Source organism: Acanthopagrus latus, chromosome 21 (genome assembly GCF_904848185.1).
Source record: "Acanthopagrus latus isolate v.2019 chromosome 21, fAcaLat1.1, whole genome shotgun sequence".
Lineage (NCBI taxonomy): Eukaryota > Metazoa > Chordata > Actinopteri > Spariformes > Sparidae > Acanthopagrus > Acanthopagrus latus.
The window spans coordinates 1,829,841-1,851,001 of NC_051059.1; the positions used below are offsets into that span (position 1 = coordinate 1,829,841).

At 42.5% G+C, this 21,161-nt stretch overlaps 1 protein-coding gene and 1 long non-coding RNA gene across 4 annotated transcripts; one reads left to right on the forward strand and one right to left on the reverse strand.

The window, feature by feature from the left end:
- Window positions 1-8,484: 8,484 nt before the first annotated feature.
- Window positions 8,485-20,927, reverse strand: olfml2bb (olfactomedin-like 2Bb). 3 transcript variants are annotated; one of them, XM_037085343.1, is made up of 10 exons: window positions 20,908-20,927; window positions 19,047-19,680; window positions 17,188-17,460; window positions 16,972-17,079; window positions 15,860-16,024; window positions 15,524-15,731; window positions 13,955-14,416; window positions 12,584-12,760; window positions 11,189-11,385; window positions 8,485-9,614 (listed from the first exon to the last, which is right to left on the reverse strand). In XM_037085343.1, the coding sequence occupies exons 2-10, from the start codon at window positions 19,275-19,277 to the stop codon at window positions 9,225-9,227; spliced, it is 2,211 nt and encodes a 736-aa protein (XP_036941238.1). In that variant the 5' UTR covers window positions 19,278-19,680; window positions 20,908-20,927; the 3' UTR covers window positions 8,485-9,224. The 3 variants fall into 3 exon arrangements, with proteins under 3 accessions (XP_036941238.1, XP_036941239.1, XP_036941240.1); XM_037085344.1 differs by lacking the exon at window positions 20,908-20,927 and having other exon boundaries at window positions 15,524-15,728; window positions 19,047-19,739; XM_037085345.1 differs by lacking the exon at window positions 20,908-20,927 and having other exon boundaries at window positions 12,584-12,757; window positions 19,047-19,739.
- On the forward strand, window positions 18,031-19,216 carry LOC119011898. The gene is made up of 4 exons (XR_005072293.1): window positions 18,031-18,156; window positions 18,311-18,433; window positions 18,716-18,787; window positions 19,089-19,216. It is a non-coding gene; the product is annotated as an uncharacterized LOC119011898 (long non-coding RNA).
- Window positions 20,928-21,161: the final 234 nt, after the last annotated feature.

A 21,161-nucleotide genomic window follows, 5' to 3' on the forward strand; every position in this document is an offset into this window, starting at 1 on the left:
AGAAAGTATCCAAGCTCTTGAGTTATGGGAACGGACAGGACTGGAGACAAAAAACACCCAGGAATTTGCTGTCAAGAGGCCCCAGTTAGACACACCAAAGTTGTATTGACACAACACATTAATACAAAATTAATAGTTTAATAAGTGAACTGATAACCTTACATCTAACTTTACTTCATATACTACTTTAACAGTCATTTTGAACACTGTAAAATAGTCAAGAATAACTTATCACGTAAATGATAACATTCAGTAGTACACCTCTAATTGGATCTGTGATGGTTTCTGCTCCCCCCTTCCATCCTTCCTCTGTCCCATTCAGAACCATATTCACCTGGAGTATGTATTTAACAAGTTATCTTTATTGAAGAGTAGTCTAGAATAGTACTTCATGTAAGTTAGTTTTTTTAATTTTACCATCTAACAGGATGGCCATTTTTTAAAACACTTTGTAGAAATTGAACTGAAATCTCTCAAATGTTTGTGTACGCCAGGAAAAGTCCCAAACTTCCTGATGGCAAGTCATTGCCTGGATGAAAGATGTAAAAAAAAAACAAAAAAACAAACAAAACAAAACACAGAAACCTGTCAAACATCCAGTGTGCAGCTCCCTGGGCAGCAATGACGAACAGTCCCTGCTCACAGACACCATGCATAATGTTGGAAAAGTTGATCACAGCATGCTGAAAGCCTCTGGCAAGGACCTACAGCACAGCCTGGATCTGTGTCCTTTAAAAACAGGAAAATAAATATATTCCAGAGCTGAGAATCTGTTAAAGCTGATAAGCTGCCATGTTTTCATCTGACTTTGTAGTGCTTGATTAATGTATTTGCTAGTAAGTAGGTAAGTATTGTGTATTACAGCCTGATATATCTATGATATATCTCTGTGCCACAGAGCTCCATAGTTATCCAAACACTCAAAACACAAAAACACAGCAATGAGATGCTGTTGAACTGGTGACATGTTCCTTTATTAACATAAACACCACACTGTAGTTTATTTTCACTCAATGACATGCACACCATCCTGCTGACATAAATACTAATACTGATACTATAACTTGAGCCCCAAATGTGGATCAGTCTGCACCTGAAAACAGTCCCCAACAAATACACTCTATCCTCCCATTTGACTAACAATTGATTAAAACCACATCAGTGAACCACTTGAACAATAGATTTTAAACAGAGCATTCAAGTCTGATGTGTCACGGTCCAATGGCGGCTGTCTGGGTTGTTGTTTTTTTGTGCTTTCCTCCTGTCTGTCTTCCCCACTCCCTTTTCCTTCACCTGCTCCTGCATTCCTGTGTGTCTGTATCTGTGGGCACGGCAGCAGTGTCAGCAGGAGTAGAGAGGCGCACCTGCAAAACATTCTACTCATCATCCCCTGCTATACAACCCTGGACTCATCTCCACTCCAGTGCCAGATTATTCTGCCAGTTACAGTGACTATATGGAGTGCCTCAAGCTATTGTGTTTTGCTTTGTCCTTCTAGCATTTGATTCTAATAGTTCCACGATTCCTATTGTGTTAATTCATCTTTGAGCCATTATTCACCGTTATTCTTGCAGATGTTGTAGAGGGCAAATCTGCAGGATACAGCAGTGGTGTTTGGGGCACAGGACCACAGGAGGGTCGTCTCAGTGGAGTGAGCAGTCCTGAAGCCTGACTGACTGTTGTCAAGGATGTCGTTTTGTGAAAGGTAGGAGGTCAGTTGGTTGTAGACTGCGCTCTCCAGGATTTTAGAGAGGAATGAAAGAAGAGATACAGGTCTGTAGTGTCAGATGTGAGCTGTGTCTATGGTGGGTAAGAGGGGAGAGAGGACTGAAGCAGGTAAGGCCATTGGAGGTGAGGGTTGGGGGGAGGTGCTTTCTGAATGGGCACAGGAGAAAATTAGGAGCTGATGTCTTCAACTGTCTCTGTTAGCTTAGTTGCACATTTATCAGCAGTGAGAGAGGAAGGAGGGGAGGGGTAGGAGGGGTGAGGAGAGAAGGGAACAAGGAAAATTGTTTCCTCGGATTGGAGGAAGAGGAGTTGACAGGCAGACACAGTTGAGGTGAAGTCATAGAGGAGATGGTGGTAGTGAGCAATGTCATCAGGATGACATGACTTTCTCCATTTTCTCGCAACTGCTCATAGCAACTATCTATTGGTTTGCAGAGATTCAGATAGCTGGGGGTTAACTGAGTGAGACACTGTAAACATTAGAGAAAATTTATCTGAGATGGTAGTGAGGAAAGAAGAAAGAGGGACAGATTGTGGCAGTTGGTGACCATGTGAGGTGTAGGGGCAAGGGAGGTGGTGGATTTCAGGGGGAGAGAGAAAGTGACAGCGTGATCATCAGACATAGTGAGTAGTGAACAGGGTATCGGAGAGTGCCGAGGTACCACAGGACCTTGTGAAGACGAGGTCAAATGGGTTCCCGGGCCAGTTGGGTGGAAGGAGCGTGGGAGAGTATGAGGTTGAATGGGGAGAAGAAGTTGGTGTATTCATTTGAGTGCAGCTTCTCTGGGGGGATGTTGAAGTCATTAGGACGAGCGGCGTGCCATCATCAGTGGAGGAATTTAGGAGGGGGTCCCTCTCATCAAAGAAGTCAGAGAGAGGACCTATAGGGTGATATATCACCACAGTGTTGAGTTTGAAAGGAAGTGTGACAGAGACAGCATGGAATTCAAAAAGCAGATCTAGGTAGGTGGTCCAGGGGGAGGACATGGTAGGACCATGTGGGTGAGATGAGGAGTCCAGTTCCTTCTTCTCGACTCATTTTTCTTGGGGAGTGTGAGAAAGAGTAGGGAGTTGGGAGAGCAGCTGGAGTGGCAGTGTTTTCTGGGGTGATCCAGATCTTCATAAGGGCCAGAAAGTGGAGACTCTGCAGGGAGGCATAGGCTGAAATGGTGTCCATCATCTTGACTACAGACAATTCCATAGCCCCTCTGTTACTTCAAGTTCAGTACTGGTGGAGAATGTGGTGAAGCAACAATTGGCTGGGTTACAGCCTCGAGCATTGGGTCTTCGGTGAAATCTTTTCTGGTTTGATATCCTGACTGGGATTGGATGCAATCATGCTGCCAGAGCTCAGCCCTGCAGTCAAACCTATTTGGCACAGCTGACTTACCCGAAAATGTGTGTGTAGTCTGATCGGGGATCAGCAATTTTGAACATGGATTTTTTTAACTTCAGAGCATAATTTGTGGCAGAACGCAGTTGCGCACAAAACGTTACTCTGGCAAACCTGTGGATAAAATATCTGCAGTGGAATTAACTTAAAGGTCCCATATTATGAAAAATAGTGGTGTCTGCATATATAAACTGGTCCTCCCTGAGCCTGCCAGCTCCCAGAATGAGGAAAGCAAACGAGTCCTGCATGGTCTCTGCAGCCCACCCACTGGTAAATCTGCGCTCCTACAGGCTGTTCAGATTCAGCTCCTTTCATTATCTAATGACAGGAGAGATGTTCATAGGCCGGCCTCCTCTGTGCGAAAACACTTCCCCCTTCCCACAGAGATATCCAGGAGGGGGACGTTTATCCCTGAGGTGAGGCTTGGTGTGTCCTGCAGTAAGATAGCAGTGTTTTGCAATGTTGTCACTCAGAGCTAGACATGCAAATTACTCTGTTTTTGGTTGTAAAAATCAGCTTAATTGCTATAATCTGTCCCAGCTACAGAAGAACAGAAGAGACAGTGGTTGGGTTTCATTTATAATTACAATGTGCCAGCTGCGGTTCATGTAAGTTTGTTTGTGTGTGCTAACCACTTCACATTGGACTGCTTCAGTAATGAGGGTCAGTCCCACCCATACCGGATCCAGCAACTGCACCCAAGCCACAGGTAAGTGTCGCCATGTTTTGATAGTATTTACAGTTGCCGAAGAACTATAAGTTACCTCTACCATTAGCATGAGTTTGCATTATCTACATTGTACATTGTAACAACATATACGAACAAACTAAGTAACATATTCAGACACACTAACCATTTTGAAACGTCCTGCTGCAGCTGCAGAGTCTTACTTTCTTCAAGAGCCTCTCCTTCTGGGTCTGATTCTGGGTCAAATTGGTATGGTTGAATGACAGCATCTCGGCGAGCCATAGCGATACATCCACCGTAAAACATTAGCGCATGCTACCGCTAGTGTAAGCTGCATCCTTTTCCTGAGAGGGGCGTGTAGCAGGCCAGGCTGTGTTGACAGACGGAGCTCATTAGCATTTAAAGGTGCAGGCACAGCAACAGTCTGCTCTCAGTAGAGCTCACCTGAGTGACTTTTAGACAGCTGAAATTCAGGACCATGGATGGGTTTAGGGCAATACATTATGTATACAGTGTTGTTCGACCTCTGACAGCTGTGTGAAATTGATGAAAAACAGTATAATATGGGACCTTTAAATTAGAAAGCAAATGCAGTTCATTGGCAACCTGTAGCATCCGCAATACGACCATTTCGCGAGGGACTAACAAAAGAGTTGCTAGCTAAAATCTTGCCTAGGGCACCAAGTTGGTCAGGCACAGCTCTGCAAAAAGTGTCTAGATAAGATTGTATATTTCAGCTAAACTACTAAACTAACTTACTCACCAGCAGTTTCATAGCCTCTATTCCTTGGACAAAACATAACGTACTATGAGGAGCTCTGGACTATTTTGATGTTTGTATAAACCCCACAAGCTCTCTGTGGCTCAGTTCTGTGTTTATTCTATTCTATTTTATTGTTTGATTCCTCAGCATTTTCTGTGACCTCTGACATTCAGTCTCTCAATGCATTCCTCTTGCATTCTCCTTTTTATATCTCTTACTTAGCTTTTCTTCCACTGACCTACCTATTTCTTTCCACTTTTAACCAAGCCCTGTTTTCACCCACCATTTCTTTATTTTCCTCCCTTGCCACAGACTGCTTTAGTCAAATTTCTGTCTCCTCCTCCCATTCCCTCCACATCTCCCATTATAACTGTGCACAAATTACCTCTAAATGAGTGTATTTATATGAACCAAAGGTCTTAATCTCTATGATAACATCTCCTTTCTTCTCTCTCTCTCTCTCTTTCCCTTTCTTTTGTTCTTTGTGCAGATATTTTAGTTTGTGGCAGTCAGGAATGCAAATGCAGATACTGCTGCTATCTTTAAACCAGACATTATGCAATACAGTGTTTCTCTCTGCATGTGTGTGTTTGAAAGAAAGAGAGGGAGAAAGTGCATGTATTTCTTAGTTGTGGGGACATGAATCTGCTTACAGTCACATTGTGTGGACCTGACGTCCTTATGGGGACAAAACTGCTCGACCCCATAACATACGTCAATGAATTTAATGGTAAATTACTGAGTTAGACTTTAGCATAAGAGTTTGCATGTAAGTCTTTAGAGTGACCCCACAAGTAATGAAAGGATGTCTGTGTGTGTGTGTGTGTGTGTGTGTGGGCCCATACTCTCAAACATTTAGATCAAGTGGTTTGATGACAGACAGTTGCAGAGAACACACACATACATTCATAGAGCTTGGTGAGTCTTTTTGAATATGCAGTTGAAGTGAATGGGCACTTTTCTTCTGCATCCTGCTAGGTGGTCTCTTACCACACACACTAACACCCCCCCCCCCCCCCCCCCCCCCACACACACACACACACACACACCACATTCACATGAGGGTTGTATAACTGTTGATCTGATCTCCAGAGGATGAAATCAGCTTTACTTTTACATGTATCACACCTGCTGAGATCCATGCATTCTAGTCATTGTGTTGTTTCTTTTGTAAAAGACTTTATATAGAACATTTTTTGTCAGTTTTGTAAAAAGAAACAAAAATAAAGTTCAGGTAAGATTACACTATTAAGATTACGATTAGCTAGTTATTTTTACCATTCATATTTCCTTGAAAGTTTCTGCCTCTCAGGTTGAGTTCTTTGAGAGTCCACTGGCAACCTTGCGTCAGAAACTGCAAGACTGGAGCCATAACCTGGTCCATGAAGCAGAGCTAATAGCTCCCTATCAGGCTGTCTGCCTTGAAAATGTGTAATTGGTATAAATGTGTAATTTTGGTGCATTTACTTTCTGTTTTGAGTTGATATGGACTGCTCTGATCTATCAAGGACTGGGCTGTGTTGAACCAAACCAGACTGGGATGCATGCAGCAACTCACTGTGATGTCTTATCACACCAGTCCATGATCTTATATGACTCTATGTGAGACTAACTAATATGTAGAGGGTCTGGTCTGTGTCTTGAGTATTCTCAGTAAGAGGTTGACCAGCATTTGGCTGGGGCTTTTTTTCCACCCTGGGATCAGTCCAGTGGCGCTGCTGCTTCCAGGAAAACTAAATCAGCGCCAGGGATAATGTCCACAGCAGGCTGGACGTACACAGGGTAGACTGGGGAAGGAGAGAGGGATAGAAAGACAAACTGAAAGAAAAGAGAAAAAATTTAAATAATTAAGAAAATAAGAAAGAAAAAAGAAAAGAAAGAAAGAAAGAAAGAGCTCACTCACAATCTTTTTGAAATATTTCATTATAAATTAAAAAAAAATGGCAAACTCGTAGTAAAACAGTTGAAATCAACCTTGTCTTTGGAGGGTTTTTCAACAAGTGAAGCAGTGTCAAGCATGTGCAAGTTTGAAAGTGGTTTTAAATGAATAAACTTCAATAATAGATGAAGCACCTATACCAAAAGCTTATAAAAGAAAAAAATAATGAACAAGAGTGAAGATAAGTATGAAACACACTACGCTAATATACAAAAAAAATACAGTAAAGACTTTGACCATACATGACAAAAGGCTACTGCTTTGTTACATTCTGAAAATAAAGCCACTATACCAACATTAGATGCAACACTTACAGTATAAAGTGTCTTCAGTCATTATCAGAATCCATTTTTAATGTGCTATTGAAGGTTACAAGTAGGTTTTACCTGACATTATATTTCCGACTGCACCTCGACAGCAGCCAAACAACCAGAGGTGATAAAAAGCTGCACACTTTAAGAGGCATAGGTACATTTCTAAATGATGCTGACTAATGAATTAACAAACTGGAACTACTTATCAACATAGACTGCTAAATTTGTAGCCTTTAAGCTGAAGCTGACTCCATAACTCTAATGACATCATGAACGTCATTGTCTCAGTTTTTTACCAAACTCGTCCAGGGCAACTGTTTTCACAAGGTGAACTATTGCTCCCTCTGACTAATTGACCATGTAAACTTGGAGAAGATCTCCTTTAAAGCTGGGGTTGGTACGACTGTAGAAAACAGGAAGAGCAGCACAATTTGACCAGTATTTCAATGAAAAATGTAATACCCCCTCCCCCCTCAGGCCTTCCTCCAGCCACATGAATGCACACTGTCTGGCTACACTGTTGCAGACTGCGCCGCAGCTCTCGCTAGTCTGCTGGGAGATGTGTTTTAGTGGTGAATTTGCTACGTTCAACAAGTTCACTTAGCTTTTTTATTCAAATAAATACATAAATAAACAACTCTGTTAAATGCCACAATCATATAAACACAAGCAACATAGCCGTCACGAACATACGTCTGTTCGAAAGGGCTACCCTGCGCAAGAGTTACTGCTCAGTGCTGTAGGTGTGTGCTTTAAGCTAATGTTGGCCACTGAATGAGTCCGCTGCTGTATGGAGTATGTGTATGCGTGTGAACATGTCCGTGTCCAGCAAGGGGCAGGGGGGGGCTTGACTGACTTGGAATGAAAAATGCCTTGCTCAATCGACGTGAAAAATCTTTGGATCAATACGAGACTATGGCTGCCAGGGTCTAGTTCCTAAACAGGAAACACTGCTGTTTTAGCTGCACTTCACTTTAGAGAATACTTTACATGAGATATCAACTATTTAAATTTCAAATCCGTGCATTTTCCGAAAATTTATGGCGAATCGAAAATATGCTTGGAGTTTTGAGTTGAGTAGCTCCACAAGTGCCTGTGGAGGTAGCTACCCAGCCGGCTGGCTAACTGGTCTGCTGGTCAGATGGTCAGCCTGCTCCTCTGCTTAGTGTTTAAGCATATCAACAGTAGCTGCTAACATTGTTCATCTTTACAGTTAGTTTCCCTCGATTCTTAATAGTTCATCAAACGTGAAATACAAACAATGTCCTTTACTAGGTTCAACCTTTTTCTCTAGTTTACCTTCAAATTATACTGAGAAATTTTACAATGAGTGTCAGACATAATGTTGATTTACATTTGTGGTAACAGATTTAATCACTAATTTAGTATGCCATATGTGCTGATAGAGTATGTAGTTGGCAGTACTTTAGTATGTGATTTCAAACAGCTCCAATGGGCAGAAGTGCTTAATCTGGAAGCACAACAAAATGGAATCTGAGTGCACCAGCCTCTGTATTTCTGTTGAAAATAAGGTGAATTCAAGGCCTGTGACAGCCGCAGATACAGGATTTTAAAAACTGTATTTGTCAGAGCTTTTGATTTATTGATTGTTGTCACGAAATTAAGAGATTCTCTCCAAATAAAACAAAAATTGCTGAATGAATAAACAACCCTAGCTTTAATACGATAAGAGGTCTAACAACAATCTCAAAGAATTAAAAATTAAATGTTTTTTACAAACTAGATCAGTCCCCTCCCCGATACCCTCTTCTGGCAGGCACTGAACTCATGGAAGGTCAGAACAGAAACCAAAGCCTGAACTGTCAAACAATTGTGGTTTTTTTTATGTGAAACTGAAGTTAGTACATGGAAAACCAGTTTGTGGAGAATACACTTGATGTGGGGAAAAAGCTATTTTTTCTGAAACCTCAAGTCTGGAAGCAGCTCTTCCTGAAGAATGGGATTAGCCAGGTAATTAATGGAATCTTTAGTCCTATTTGTGTAGATAGGTGTGGACAGTTGTGCACTCATGCATGCACTTGCAATTTCACTCTAACTTATCCACCACAGTCTGAATATGCAGAGAAACATAATTTTTCAGAAATCAGAAGGAAATTTCCATTTTGGATAAACAGACTAAGTTGCATATACATATATTTACATTCATATTCATTCATATGACCCCTGGGAGTTTGTCCTTTTCCAAATGTGAATACATTTGAGTTAACTGCTGCTCTTGCTGGTTAAGACTTGGTGTCACAGGCAAAGCGGCAGCTGGGGTCAACATAAAAACATATTCATTTAGACTGATCCACAGTCCTTTAGAAACAAAAGATTTATAAAATATTATCTTGTTTCTTCTGTTCTCAGCTTCTCTTCTTCTGAGTCCATTCATTGTGCTAATAAGCAAAAACAACATCATATGTCATCTGATGTCCATCATCCCATGCATACAGTTTCTTGTCCATTGGGTTGTAAGCCAGCTGGGAGGTGTGTGCGTGCACATTTGTAATCGCAAGGCTTGGCACAGTGTGGGTGAGTGTGTGTGTGTCAAAGGCATATGTCACATTAGCATAGTGACGCTCCATACTATCTACCCCGTATAACACACCACAAACCAGGAAGCTGTTTCCGTAGCGACCACGTCTAAGACCTGTGCGGAAGGTCCTTATTGGCTGCAGGTCTCGGTGATTGAGGTGGATGAGCAGGATTACTTCCTGATGGAAGCCCTCTGTATCCAGAGCAGGGTAGAGCAGCCACAGGCCGGACTCATCAACGGCAAACTCCACCTGGTAAATAGAGTATATAACATGGTAACTGAGAACCAGTTGTCTAAAACTCTGAAACACATACTTATTCAAAGTTTTATATGATTTTTTTTGCCCCAAAGCAGTTTAATTCAGTTCTTTTAGATTAACAATGGCTCACATGACTACTTGTTTGTGAAAGGCTTGTGGTGATGAGCCGACAAATAATTATCACTCCACTCTCCAGCTCTACAACATTTCGTCTTCTTTCAGCTCTTTTGGTTTCACAGATACAGGTTTCATAGATGGTTTTACTTTCACGGCTGTCCTTCAGCTGCAGCAGACAGCCATGTTCAAAGTGTTCATGTGAAAGTACTACCCGCTCAGCACCAAATGGCAGTGCAGCAACTTGCTGGATTACAAATTGAAGCATTTAGCAGCAAAAGAGACAGGTTTTTTTGGGGGGGTTGGTGGGGACCAAAACAGAGATAAAAGGAGAATTAATATTTGACTTCAGTACAAATGAATGATCATTTTGCTCTGTGTCTGCTGGATGTGTAAGTTCCAACCATATTCAAATGGTGGCCTTCTTCCTCTGCTTCACACTCAGGATGGAAAGCGCAAAAGTTATATTGCTTGTCCAGGCTGCAAGTTGTACAAACATAGGATATCTGATCAAATGTTACCATGTCAGTTGCTGATTTATCGTCAAGGAGGAATATCAGATCATATTTCAAGGTAGCATTCAACCACTGCCTAGCTATCATTACAGTGTGATAGTGATGTAAGATATAGTAGGAGTGGTGTTCATGAATTTTGAAGTATCATCACATCTTGGACACATAGAAGAGTCTCGAAGTGAGACTACTGAATGTAATCAAGTGGTTGTTGGCTAGGAAGTGCTTGAATGCTAACGTTAGCTAATGGTTAATCAAATGTGTTTTTTACATTCACCCAGATTTTCACTATCAATTATCTTCTCAGTTGCTGACCAATCAGGAAGTGGTTGAATAATAACAATTTGTCAGATTCCCTACATGTCATTTTATGTGCAACCTGGAACACAGCAGCTTGACAATATTTCAGCATCCAACTTCCCACCCTGACCCTGACATAAGAGAAAAATGGCTGCCTTCTGAATATCGTCTTTACAAACCACTTCAACAAAAGTAGGCTACCTGGGTCAATATTTGTCAGTCAATTGTTAAAGCGCAGGCAAGCTGATTTCCCCTGCTCCAAGTCCAAATCTGTACTCAACACCTACACATGAGAAAGGAACTGACCCACTCATGCCACTCTCGGAAACCAAGTGAATCACTTCTAAGAATGCTAAACCATTCTAGTAGTAGTGCCAGGTGCCAAGTAAAACCCAGGTATTTTAGTTTGGAATGTGGAAAAAAAAAATACACAAACAGTTCCAGCAGTTCATTCGTCTCCTCACTCTTTGCCCTTTTGAACTCTTCGGAGATTTATAGTGTTTTTGTTCCCTGTGCTGACCTCCTACGACCCTTTGAAGTGTCCCAAGTGTACATGTCATTAGTAAATCATCAGGTAGTCTTTCGCACATAGTTAAATCACAGTTACAGTGCATTTATAAAGTGCACCATGGGTCTTACTTCAGTTTGTGTCCGGTGAGCTTGCTCCTCCAGTATAGCATCGTGTAGTGTGGTCCAGGAGGCTACATATCTGTGTCTCAGGTCATATCTGATGATGTCCCTGCTGAAGGCGCGGTTGTAGTAGAATGCTCCGTTAAACACGACGTGGCCTGTTCCAGTGAAACTGTAGGGCAGCTTGTATGAATTACTTGCCTGACCTGAGCAGTGAGAACACAGAGAAACACATAAGTGTTACCATGACTGCATATCAAGGTGTGATCCACAAATCCATTTTCTGTGGAAAATATTTTTCTAGCAATATCTTACTGGCAATTTATAAATAAATCAATAAACAGAAAATAAAAATAAACAGAGCAACATCTTTTACCTGGAACTGTAAAATTTCTGGCACCTTTAAGTAAACAGGACTGATGAGAAACATTTTGGGAACTAGATAAGTTAAAGTGAAACTCTCGCCAAAAAGCAACCGAGGCTTTATTTGCGATTGAATAAGAGTCAAACCTTCATGTAAAAGCATAATTACGACGACAGAGGTCGCACCTGGGGATCGCTTTTTGTCTGTCATGACGGTGGTGCGCCGGAGATCCAGCTCCTACAGTGAGCAGTTCAAAAACCTTCTGGCTTTTACATGAAGGTTTGACTCGTATTCAAGCACAAATAACGCCTTGGTTGCTTTTTGGCGAGAATTTCACTTAAACTCTGGGATTGGAAAAGTTATATGCCACATATTACTAACATTAAATATCTCTGGAGGACTTCCAGTCCAGGCTAGACTAGGCTAAGCACTGTGCCTTTCAAATGAGGACTTTGGTGTGACTGTATCCCTTCCAGAAGCTTTGTCATCCATTCTTGAACTGCAGTGTTTTCCAAGACAGACATACATCCAGAAGGATAAATCTGACACTGCATATCTTCTGAGATTATTTCACCATTTTTTATGTTGCTGAAAACAGTTATTGCTGTTGTTAGCCATGCACTAGTCCACGATGCAGACAAAACAGAGACTGTGTTTCTGACTGAGCGGCAGCCCTGAACTCAAACGCACTATGTTTAAGCAGGGGTTAGAAGCATTTAGGTAGACAAATTCCTACTGTAAATGCAATGGACAATCGTTCACCCACCACTGACTTTAGTTTTAGTATATACAAGAGCAAAATGCATGTTCATTTTCCAAACAAAGATCTGATGGACACATTTGCCAAGGTTGGACCCCCCCCCCACCATTCTGAACACCTCTCCAAGAAATGAATGACCTGAGTGACCCAAAAATGGCAACTGATGCCGAAAGGCAACGAGTCCACAGGTATGCATGATTTGAGTTGAGATGATTTAGGGTTTATTCCCTACACACACACACACACACACACACACACACACACACACACACCCCTCTACCTGATTTGAAGGTGTCCATGTCTCGGAACTCTAGGAGGTTATTGCCATAGTGCCCATTGGTGAGGTAGATGACGTTACCATGGCCGCGAGCATCTCTCATCCAGGCTCCATCACTCAGGCCGTAAGAGTTCTGCTGCACCGGTTCAGATATGCTGGCTACTGTGTCCTTACACACTGCTGCAAAAAAACAAGCCGAAAGTGATACTGTGAATCGAGACTTTATGGGCTCTATCTTACACCTGCGCTAAGTGTCACTGCTAGTTTCAGACTGATGCAGTTGTCATTTTCACTCCCTGTGCCCACATTGTGTATTTAGCAAATGTTCTTGTGCCCATCTGTGCACCCTTGGGCATGTTGCTCTTACTATGAGGTGCGGTCAGGCGCACTGATGACACACGACTGCATTGTATTTTTCCTGCTATTTAAAGGGCACCTCATTATTATCAACAGCAAAATGTGCTTACGCGGGCAGGATCACAATGTTTCAGTGCATGCAATGATGTCACTGCAACACATGTTGTGGCGCATGTAGCACACAACAAAGCTAAAAGCTGTAGTTATAGCTTAACAAGAAACAAAATGTAACATTTATGTTCTGAAATGAACATTTTTAGACCAGATCTCAGGTTTGTCAGGAAAGCTGCTTCACTCTAAACTATTTTACACTATGAATCTGGACTGTGTGCGTGACCTTCTGATGTGTAGAAAAAGGCAGAGCATTAATTAACATAGAATACTAACCAATCCTGTCGGAGTTTTAAGCAATCAATGAAGTTTATCAGCTGTTCCTCGTGTGCAAATGCGCATGTTAATGTAGAGATATCATTTTAGCTCCTGGACCATCGCTGCATGTAAAGTCATTCATATTTTCCCCGTCAAAGATGTATGTCACCCATCTGCATCCCACTGGCTATTAATTAGAATAATGTTGTTTTTTTTTTACCCATGACTGACATCTGCACACACACAGAGGGACGAACGGCAGCGCCTCTCAAACCTTGTCAATCCTTGTTGACAGGCCAGATGACTGTGAAACAGCGGGAGCAGACCGTCCTGTCCATCAGTGAACACTCGTGCCACTGTTTCATAGTAATGCAAAGTCCTGGCACACCTGACTCCTACAGGGGATTGGAGATTACTCTGATTGGTTTAATTTATGTTACACTCCACATCTATGGCTAATTTAGAGTCTGTATACAACCCCTTTGTGCAGTAAGCCTTACTTTGACCTCCACACTTGTGCCATGCCCTTTAGACAATGCGTCACAGATCGTTTGAATGGGGCCCTATAACTTCATTAGCATCCTGACTTATTTCAGTGATAAACATGTACTCTCTCTAGCACATAAACAGTATTATATGTATCCCTACCAGGCTTTGTTGTGGCCTTTGGTTGGTCAGCAGGGCTCTCTGTCCAGCTGAGCCGACTTCTGGGTCTTGACTTGGACTCTGCTGTGGGAGACGCATCAATGGGTGGACCTTTATTGGCACCTGGAACTGAGATGCTATGCTGACTGACACGCACAGGAGGCTGAGTGGTAGTTGTAGTTTGCTGTGTGGTCGTCAGTTTGATTGTTGGTGAATTTGCAGTTGTTGGTGTTGTTTCAGTTGTTGGTTTGATAGGCGCTGGTCTGGTTGGTTTTGGGTTTTTTTTGGCGGCAATTGGGGAAACTGTTGGTGGCTGGATGAGTGCAGGCCTGTTCGGTGTCCTTGACAGGTCCTCGGAGTTCAGTTCTGTGCTTATAGTGCTTGACAGTCCCGTACTCTTGATGGGGAAAGTCCTGCTAGCTGGGAGCTGGTCAGCGTCCATTGAAGCTTTTGAGGTTAGAGTAGCTGTAAAAGAAGGAACATCAGGTTTAAAATGAGAGAAGACACTTTTATGTTCAATTATTATCGGACAGCTCTATCTGCCTGCTAGAGCTGTCAGTTTTCATTAAATACGGTATTGTCCAAGCTTCTTTCTTTTAAATCATGAGACAGCTGCATCAGAATCAGAATTCCTTCATTAGTCCCGCAAACAGGGAAATTTGTGCGTCACAGCAGCCAGGGACAGTTCAAAATAACAATTAACAATAATAAATCATGAGGACGTTGCATCCTTTTTCAGGTACTAACATTGCTTTAGTAATAACTGCGTTTCTGTGAGTGGGAATGGATTGGTTAGCTAATTAACTTTTTTTCTTTCACTGAGATTCCCAAAACCTGATATGATTATCAGGAGGCTTTGGATATATTCAGAATTGGAACAAAGTTGCCTTAATCAATAGAGAATAATTACTACTATTACTATACGATTCATTGCAGTTCTAAAAAGCATGTCAGTGTATTCGAGCTCGCTGCAATGGTTTTTAAACTTGAAACTTCAAGTTTTTTTGAATCAGTCTCCTCACATTACCAACAGGAGTGTAGGGAGCTAGCACCTTTTTCATACTTGGTGGCCATGTTGGTGTTGGTGACATACATTGAGCCAGATGTATTTTCACTCAAACTAAATGCTACTTTACTATCTTTTCAACAAGCTGCAACTTTCCTGACTTGCAAAATTATATTTTATATTGACAAACATCATAAATGTGAAGAATTGCGCAATTCATAGATGATACAGCATACAAACATACAAAAAGTGCATCAGAGGCAGAAATGAGGGTATTTCATATTCTAGTTTAGTTATAAACAGAAAATACATTATAAACAAATGCAATATTGAATGCATATTTAGGATTTTCCTGGTGACTGACTACAGAGGACTGATTAGGCCATCAAACATTTACATTTTTGCCGTAAATCATCAATCATCTTGATAGTCAGTACAGTCAACAACTCCACACATCTTGACAGGTTAGGAGGGGGATTCTTCAGGTTGTTGCCATTGTTAAAGTTTTTCAACATGCATGTAATATAAAAGCAGCATTATTAGTCATGAGGATATTTTAGACTTACTACTCTTTCCATTCCCTTCCTCCTCCTCCTCCTCCTCCTCCTCCTCTTTGTAGCTCTCCTCCTCTGCCTTGTAAAAGGTCACGCCTCTGATGACCACGCTGTTCTTGTCTTTGATTGGCTTCTGAGTTCCGGTCCTATTCTTGGGTGGCTGCTGTTGTTCCAAACCATCTTGCTGTTGGTTCTTCTTCAGCTGACCGTCATAATTCTTCTGCAACACAACAAAAGTTTTCTGTCTTATTCATAAAGAATTTGGGATTTTCAGTTACTTTATAAAAATCAGATACAGTTCTGGAGTCGGTCCTGCTTATGCGTGAGATGAACGTAGTCAGACAGTACCTGCTTGTTGGCAAAGGCAGCTGCTCCACTTTTCTGTCCTGCACGCTCCAAGTCATTGACCTTCTTCTTTTTCTGCTGGGCCTTCTTCTCTTTCTCCTTTTCTTTTGCTCTTTCCCTTGCACGTTCTTTCTCTCTTGCTATCTCAGTAAGATTATGAGCAAAAGCCTGGAGTGCACAGACAGGTAGATAGTATGTATGCAAACAATCCGTCCTAAGCAGGATTCATAATTGAATATGCAGAAACTATTTACAGAATATAAAGACTGGTGATGAAGATTAAAAATCTCAATAAATGAGTAGCGAAAAATAAGGAATGTAGATGCCGACAGTTATAAATCACCTGCCAAGTATATCTGAAGTTCCTGTCTAAACCTAACCAAGCATTTTTGTTGCCTACATCTAGCCAAGTGTCTTTGGCTTTTGGCTTCAGTCTTTGGCTAAAGGAAAGGCTGAAATCTTACATTTGCTATATACCACTCTGTGGCATTCTTCTTCCAATGGAAAGCAGATTTTGGTGAGTTTGGTGTTACATTCCCTCCGTGCATAACTAGGATCTGTATGTCTCCAGGACTCTGAGGCGAACAGGAACAGTTGTGGCAGTTCATCATGACTGAGACCTCATGCCACAACAACAGCCACTTCCTGACCTGACCTACTGTCAATGACTCTCTCCCGTCCTGTAGACAATAGTCTACCTCATTTGATGCATTGTATTAACACTAGTCAGGCACATATTCTTTATCATTGAGCATTTACACATTCCAATTATTAGCAATCGAGGAGAGTAAAGTACATTTTACTTAAATATTGTTCGTAAGTACTTTGAGGTAATTCACTTGACTATTTTCGTTTTCTGCTACATTGTACTTCCACTCCACTATTTATTTCAATGTCAATCTGACAAAAAAAATTACAAATCTCCATAATTAGAAGATGCTGAATAATGGCCCTGATATTTGACCAGGCTGATAATCTTTCAATATAACCAAAACACCAAGACAAATATCGTCTATGTTAAACATCTAGATGTGTTTGAAAACCTACAGCTTCACTGAGATGTGTGTTTGTGTGTGTGTGTGTGTGTGTGTGTCAGCATCCGTGTGTGCGCTCACTCTCTCCATGTTGTCCACCCTGGTCAGCAGCTTGGTGGTGACAGAGTGGAGCTTTAACAAGTCCATCCCATACAGAGAGCCCTCCAGCAAGTCAATGATGGTTGCCAGCTAATCAGGAAAAAAATCAGGGATAAATGACACCAACAGTTTTGTCCTCAACACCAACAGAAAGACAGTGGCAGCATCTGCGTTTACCAATGGTCTGTGTGTTTCTACCTTGATGTCATCTTTGCTGGCCTCCTGTAGTTTTTTAAACCTGTACTCTCCCTCGCAGGGGTTGACAGCTGAAGGTGGAGCCATGCACACACACTTCTTGCAGTCCGTTCCTTTGGTGATCGTCTCCACGGTGTAAAAATGCTCAGACGCTGACGCCAGGTCGCTCTCGTGGATACGGCTGCAGTCAGAGCGTTTGATTGGTCGAACAACACAGCGACACACACAGTCGGACCCTGATGACACAGTCTTTACTTTGTCATAATCCCCCAGCAACTGAAAGAAAGGGACACACACCTTTTTTCAACTTAGACCCCTTTCACACGTGCACTTTATCTCTGGTTTCATCCAGAGCTGACCTGATGGAGCTGTATGCGTTAACACAAATGTCTGTATTGATCTAAATCTAAACTATATCCAGGTCAGTCACATGTGAACAGAGCAGACAATTCAGGAGTGAATTCAGAGCGAGAGAGCGGGTGTGTCAGTGACTCGGACACGCTGCTGCTGGGCAGAGAGCCAAAACACTGCAGCTTTATTTTTACAGTGGGATCTTCATGTGCGAGTGTAGTTGCTTTGTACTCTGTGCTTCTTGCTTATTTATTACTTTCCACTCTTTCCACCCTAAATGCATGTAGTATTAATATGAATGCAAAGTCAATCATCATTCAGGTACCGCCACTCATCCGAAACATACAGAGCATTTTCAGCATATGTAAACACATCTGACATGGACAAAGAAATGTGGACAATATCCCTATCCAACAATATAAAGGAAAAGTGAAAGAAATAATACAATTAAATGAAAAGTTGACCAGAAATTATTATTATTATTATTATTTTTTTTTCATTTTAAAACAAGTCTCCATCTGCTTCAGTTGTCAGGGAGAATGCTCTAATGCTGTTTTGCTGATAAGCTCCAGAAATGTGTTGTGGACAATAAAACGTCACCTGACTTTCCATCAGCATGAGGTGAGGAGATAATGACTGCATTTCCATTTTTGGTTAAACTGTTCCTTTAACTTTAAATGTATACTTGACGCTTTCTGTTGGTCTGTAATACACTTTAAGCAGAAATACTTGAATGAAAAGTGAAAAGAGTGGCAGCATGTGTGATGACTTGCAGCTGCAGCAGTGGTGAGCAGCTGGAGGAAGATAGCTGCAGGCCTTAACAAACAGCCACTTTATGGCTTGGACCACTGAAGGATGTTATATAACCAACCACCAGAGGGATGCAAACCTTGTCCTGGTACACACACACACACACACACACACACACACACACACACACACACACACACACACACACACCACTGGGTCTTATTTACCATGTCATTTAAGCTGGACTCACATACTGTGGGGTTTGGATTGTGATTAAAGGAAAACCCGACCTAGTTTTGCAAGTAAAAACAGATGAGTCTAATACATTCAGTTAATCTAATTTTATTTTCATGTTGGAAATAATACATGGAAAATGTACAGTTGGGGAAAAAATAAATCACAATCCTCATGTGTTCCTCATCTGATGAAGTGTTCGGAGTTTACCACTGATCTGTCACCGCATGCGATGGAATGGAAGAGAGGAAAGTCACGCTGGTCTCAGGTTTATGTTCTGGCAGTTTAATATTTCCCATCGTTCTCAGAACTCTGAGTTTTTGTCGAGCCTGCACAGTCCATTCAGAACTGCCCTTCAACTTGCACAACTTTTACTCCTGATCCAATACAGGCTGCACATAGTAACACATGATTAAAACGCCTTTTTTTTTACTGTGAGGAGAGCTGCTTTGGTGTGTTGGATGAGGCCGAATTGAAGAGTACCCCCATGAAATGTACTAAATGAATTGGCGCGCACACACACTGACCTGGCTGATGATGTTCTCTTGGTTGTCCATCTCCTCCTCCAGAGGCTCGGCGGTGGGCTGCTGCCCTCCCCGCTGGCTGTCCTCCGCTCTGGCCGCGGAGGGAGCCTCCTTGTCCAGTTTACCCGGGTCTGCTGCTTCGGCCGGCGCGGGGTCGGCGTTTTTGTCCGCCTCCAGAGCATCCAGTCCACTCAGAGCACAGCATAAAAACAGCAGTGGGAGTCTGCGCCACATCTCTCCGCAGGACAAGCTAACAATGGACAGCACGCCGAGGAGAAGTCGACCAGCCTCAGGTAATGATCAGGTAGCTGAAGCCAAGCCTGAGGGAAGAGTCGCCCACGTCCAGCGGTCCTCCGGCCTCTCACTGGACAACACACTGAACACGGCAACTCAGCAATGTCTCAACATCTCTGACACACTCAAAACTCAAGAAAAAAAAAAAACTTTACAGACCCGTAAACCTCTGTACAGCTCAGTCACTGTCGAGAGACTGGATCAGAACCAAGGAGAAAAAGTGACCGAGGGAGAGAGAAGAGCCCGGTTCTGTTCTGGTCAGTGAGAAGTGTATCCGAGAAACTGACTGGCACCGACACGGGACACAGACCTCCACACCGGCACCGGACCGGACCAGGGGCGACTGAGCCGTGGATGAGGGGGGAGAGACAGAGGGAGGGAGAGAGACAGAGGGAGGAGAGACAGAGGAGGGAGGGAGGGAGGAGAGAGACAAAGGAGGGAGGGAGGGAGGAGAGAGACAAAGGAGGGAGGAGAGAGACAAAGGAGGGAGGGAGGGAGGGAGAGAGACAGAGGGAGGGAGGAGAGACAGATGGAGGGAGGGAGGGAGGAGAGAGACAAAGGAGGGAGGGAGGGAGAGAGACAGAGGGAGGGAGGGAGAGAGAGAGAGAGAGAGAGACAGAGGAGGGAGAGAGGGGGTCAATGTCACTCTCCCACTGAGATCAAGTCAGAGGTGCTACAAATGTTAATACTGACCTATTGGCTGAAAATGAACATATTCTTCAACAGTTTGAACATGTCGCCTTTGTTACATCTCAAATTTGACTTAAACTGCAATGAACCGTTCAGTGGATATAACATAGTTTGATCTGTATCTGTAATCTTGGGCCAGTATGTGGCGTTCGACTCCTGTTTCAGTGAATAAAGTTGCTTGTAAATTTGATGACTCCAGACAAATACAACACACATGTTACCTGCGGTAAAAAATGTACCCAGACAGTCCAAGAGGTTTCTGAGTAACGGCATAAAAAACACAAATTCTTACAACTGACAGAGAGATTTGGGTTGTAAGAATGATATACAGAGCAGAAAAGGGCTATCTGTTGCATCACCTCATGTCTCCTTATCTCAGCCTAAAAAGCTGCACTTGAACACACCACAAAGATTACAGCTGGCAGCCGGCAGGCTTGTACATTCTGTATCTGCACGGCAGGAAGTAACTCTATATCACTGATACACAAATTGATGTTGTGATTAAACAGCAGTTTTTTGACACCACCCACACTAATAAAGCGGCTCCGAATAGAGAATGATAAAAAGTTGCAGACCTAAACTGTCGCTGGTGAAGAGGCAGAGGAGAAGAATAAGGAGAAACTGTACTAAGTGGGTGAAGTAATGGATTCTACAGGAACAGGCTCGAGGGGCTTTCCCTATTTTTCCGTTTCACTTTGCTGCACTGATCTGTTTACCTGAACAGCCGATCAGAGCGACGAGACACCACCAATGCTACATTCTGAATTGGCCAAAAAGCCTCTGACAGGGGCTGGCCAGTGAGAACAGTGCAGGACACACCGCACTGATCACAGACCTGCACATTTACATTTAGCGGACGCTTTTGTCCAAAGCCACTTACAGTAATTTATGATCCAGGCATGTCTCAGTTTACTGCCTCTGAAACCACAGGGTGAAAAAAAAGCATTAAAGGAGAACTTCGGTCGATTTCAACATGCAGCTTTATCGCTCAAGCTATCCTTGACTTGCCAGTACTGAAGACGCGAACACATTTGGTCCAACCACTACAGGGCTCTGTGAACGGAGAGTTAGCATTGACAGCTAACAGCATGGGGTCAGAACTTTACACTGTGTTTTAAGTGTCTTAACATGCTC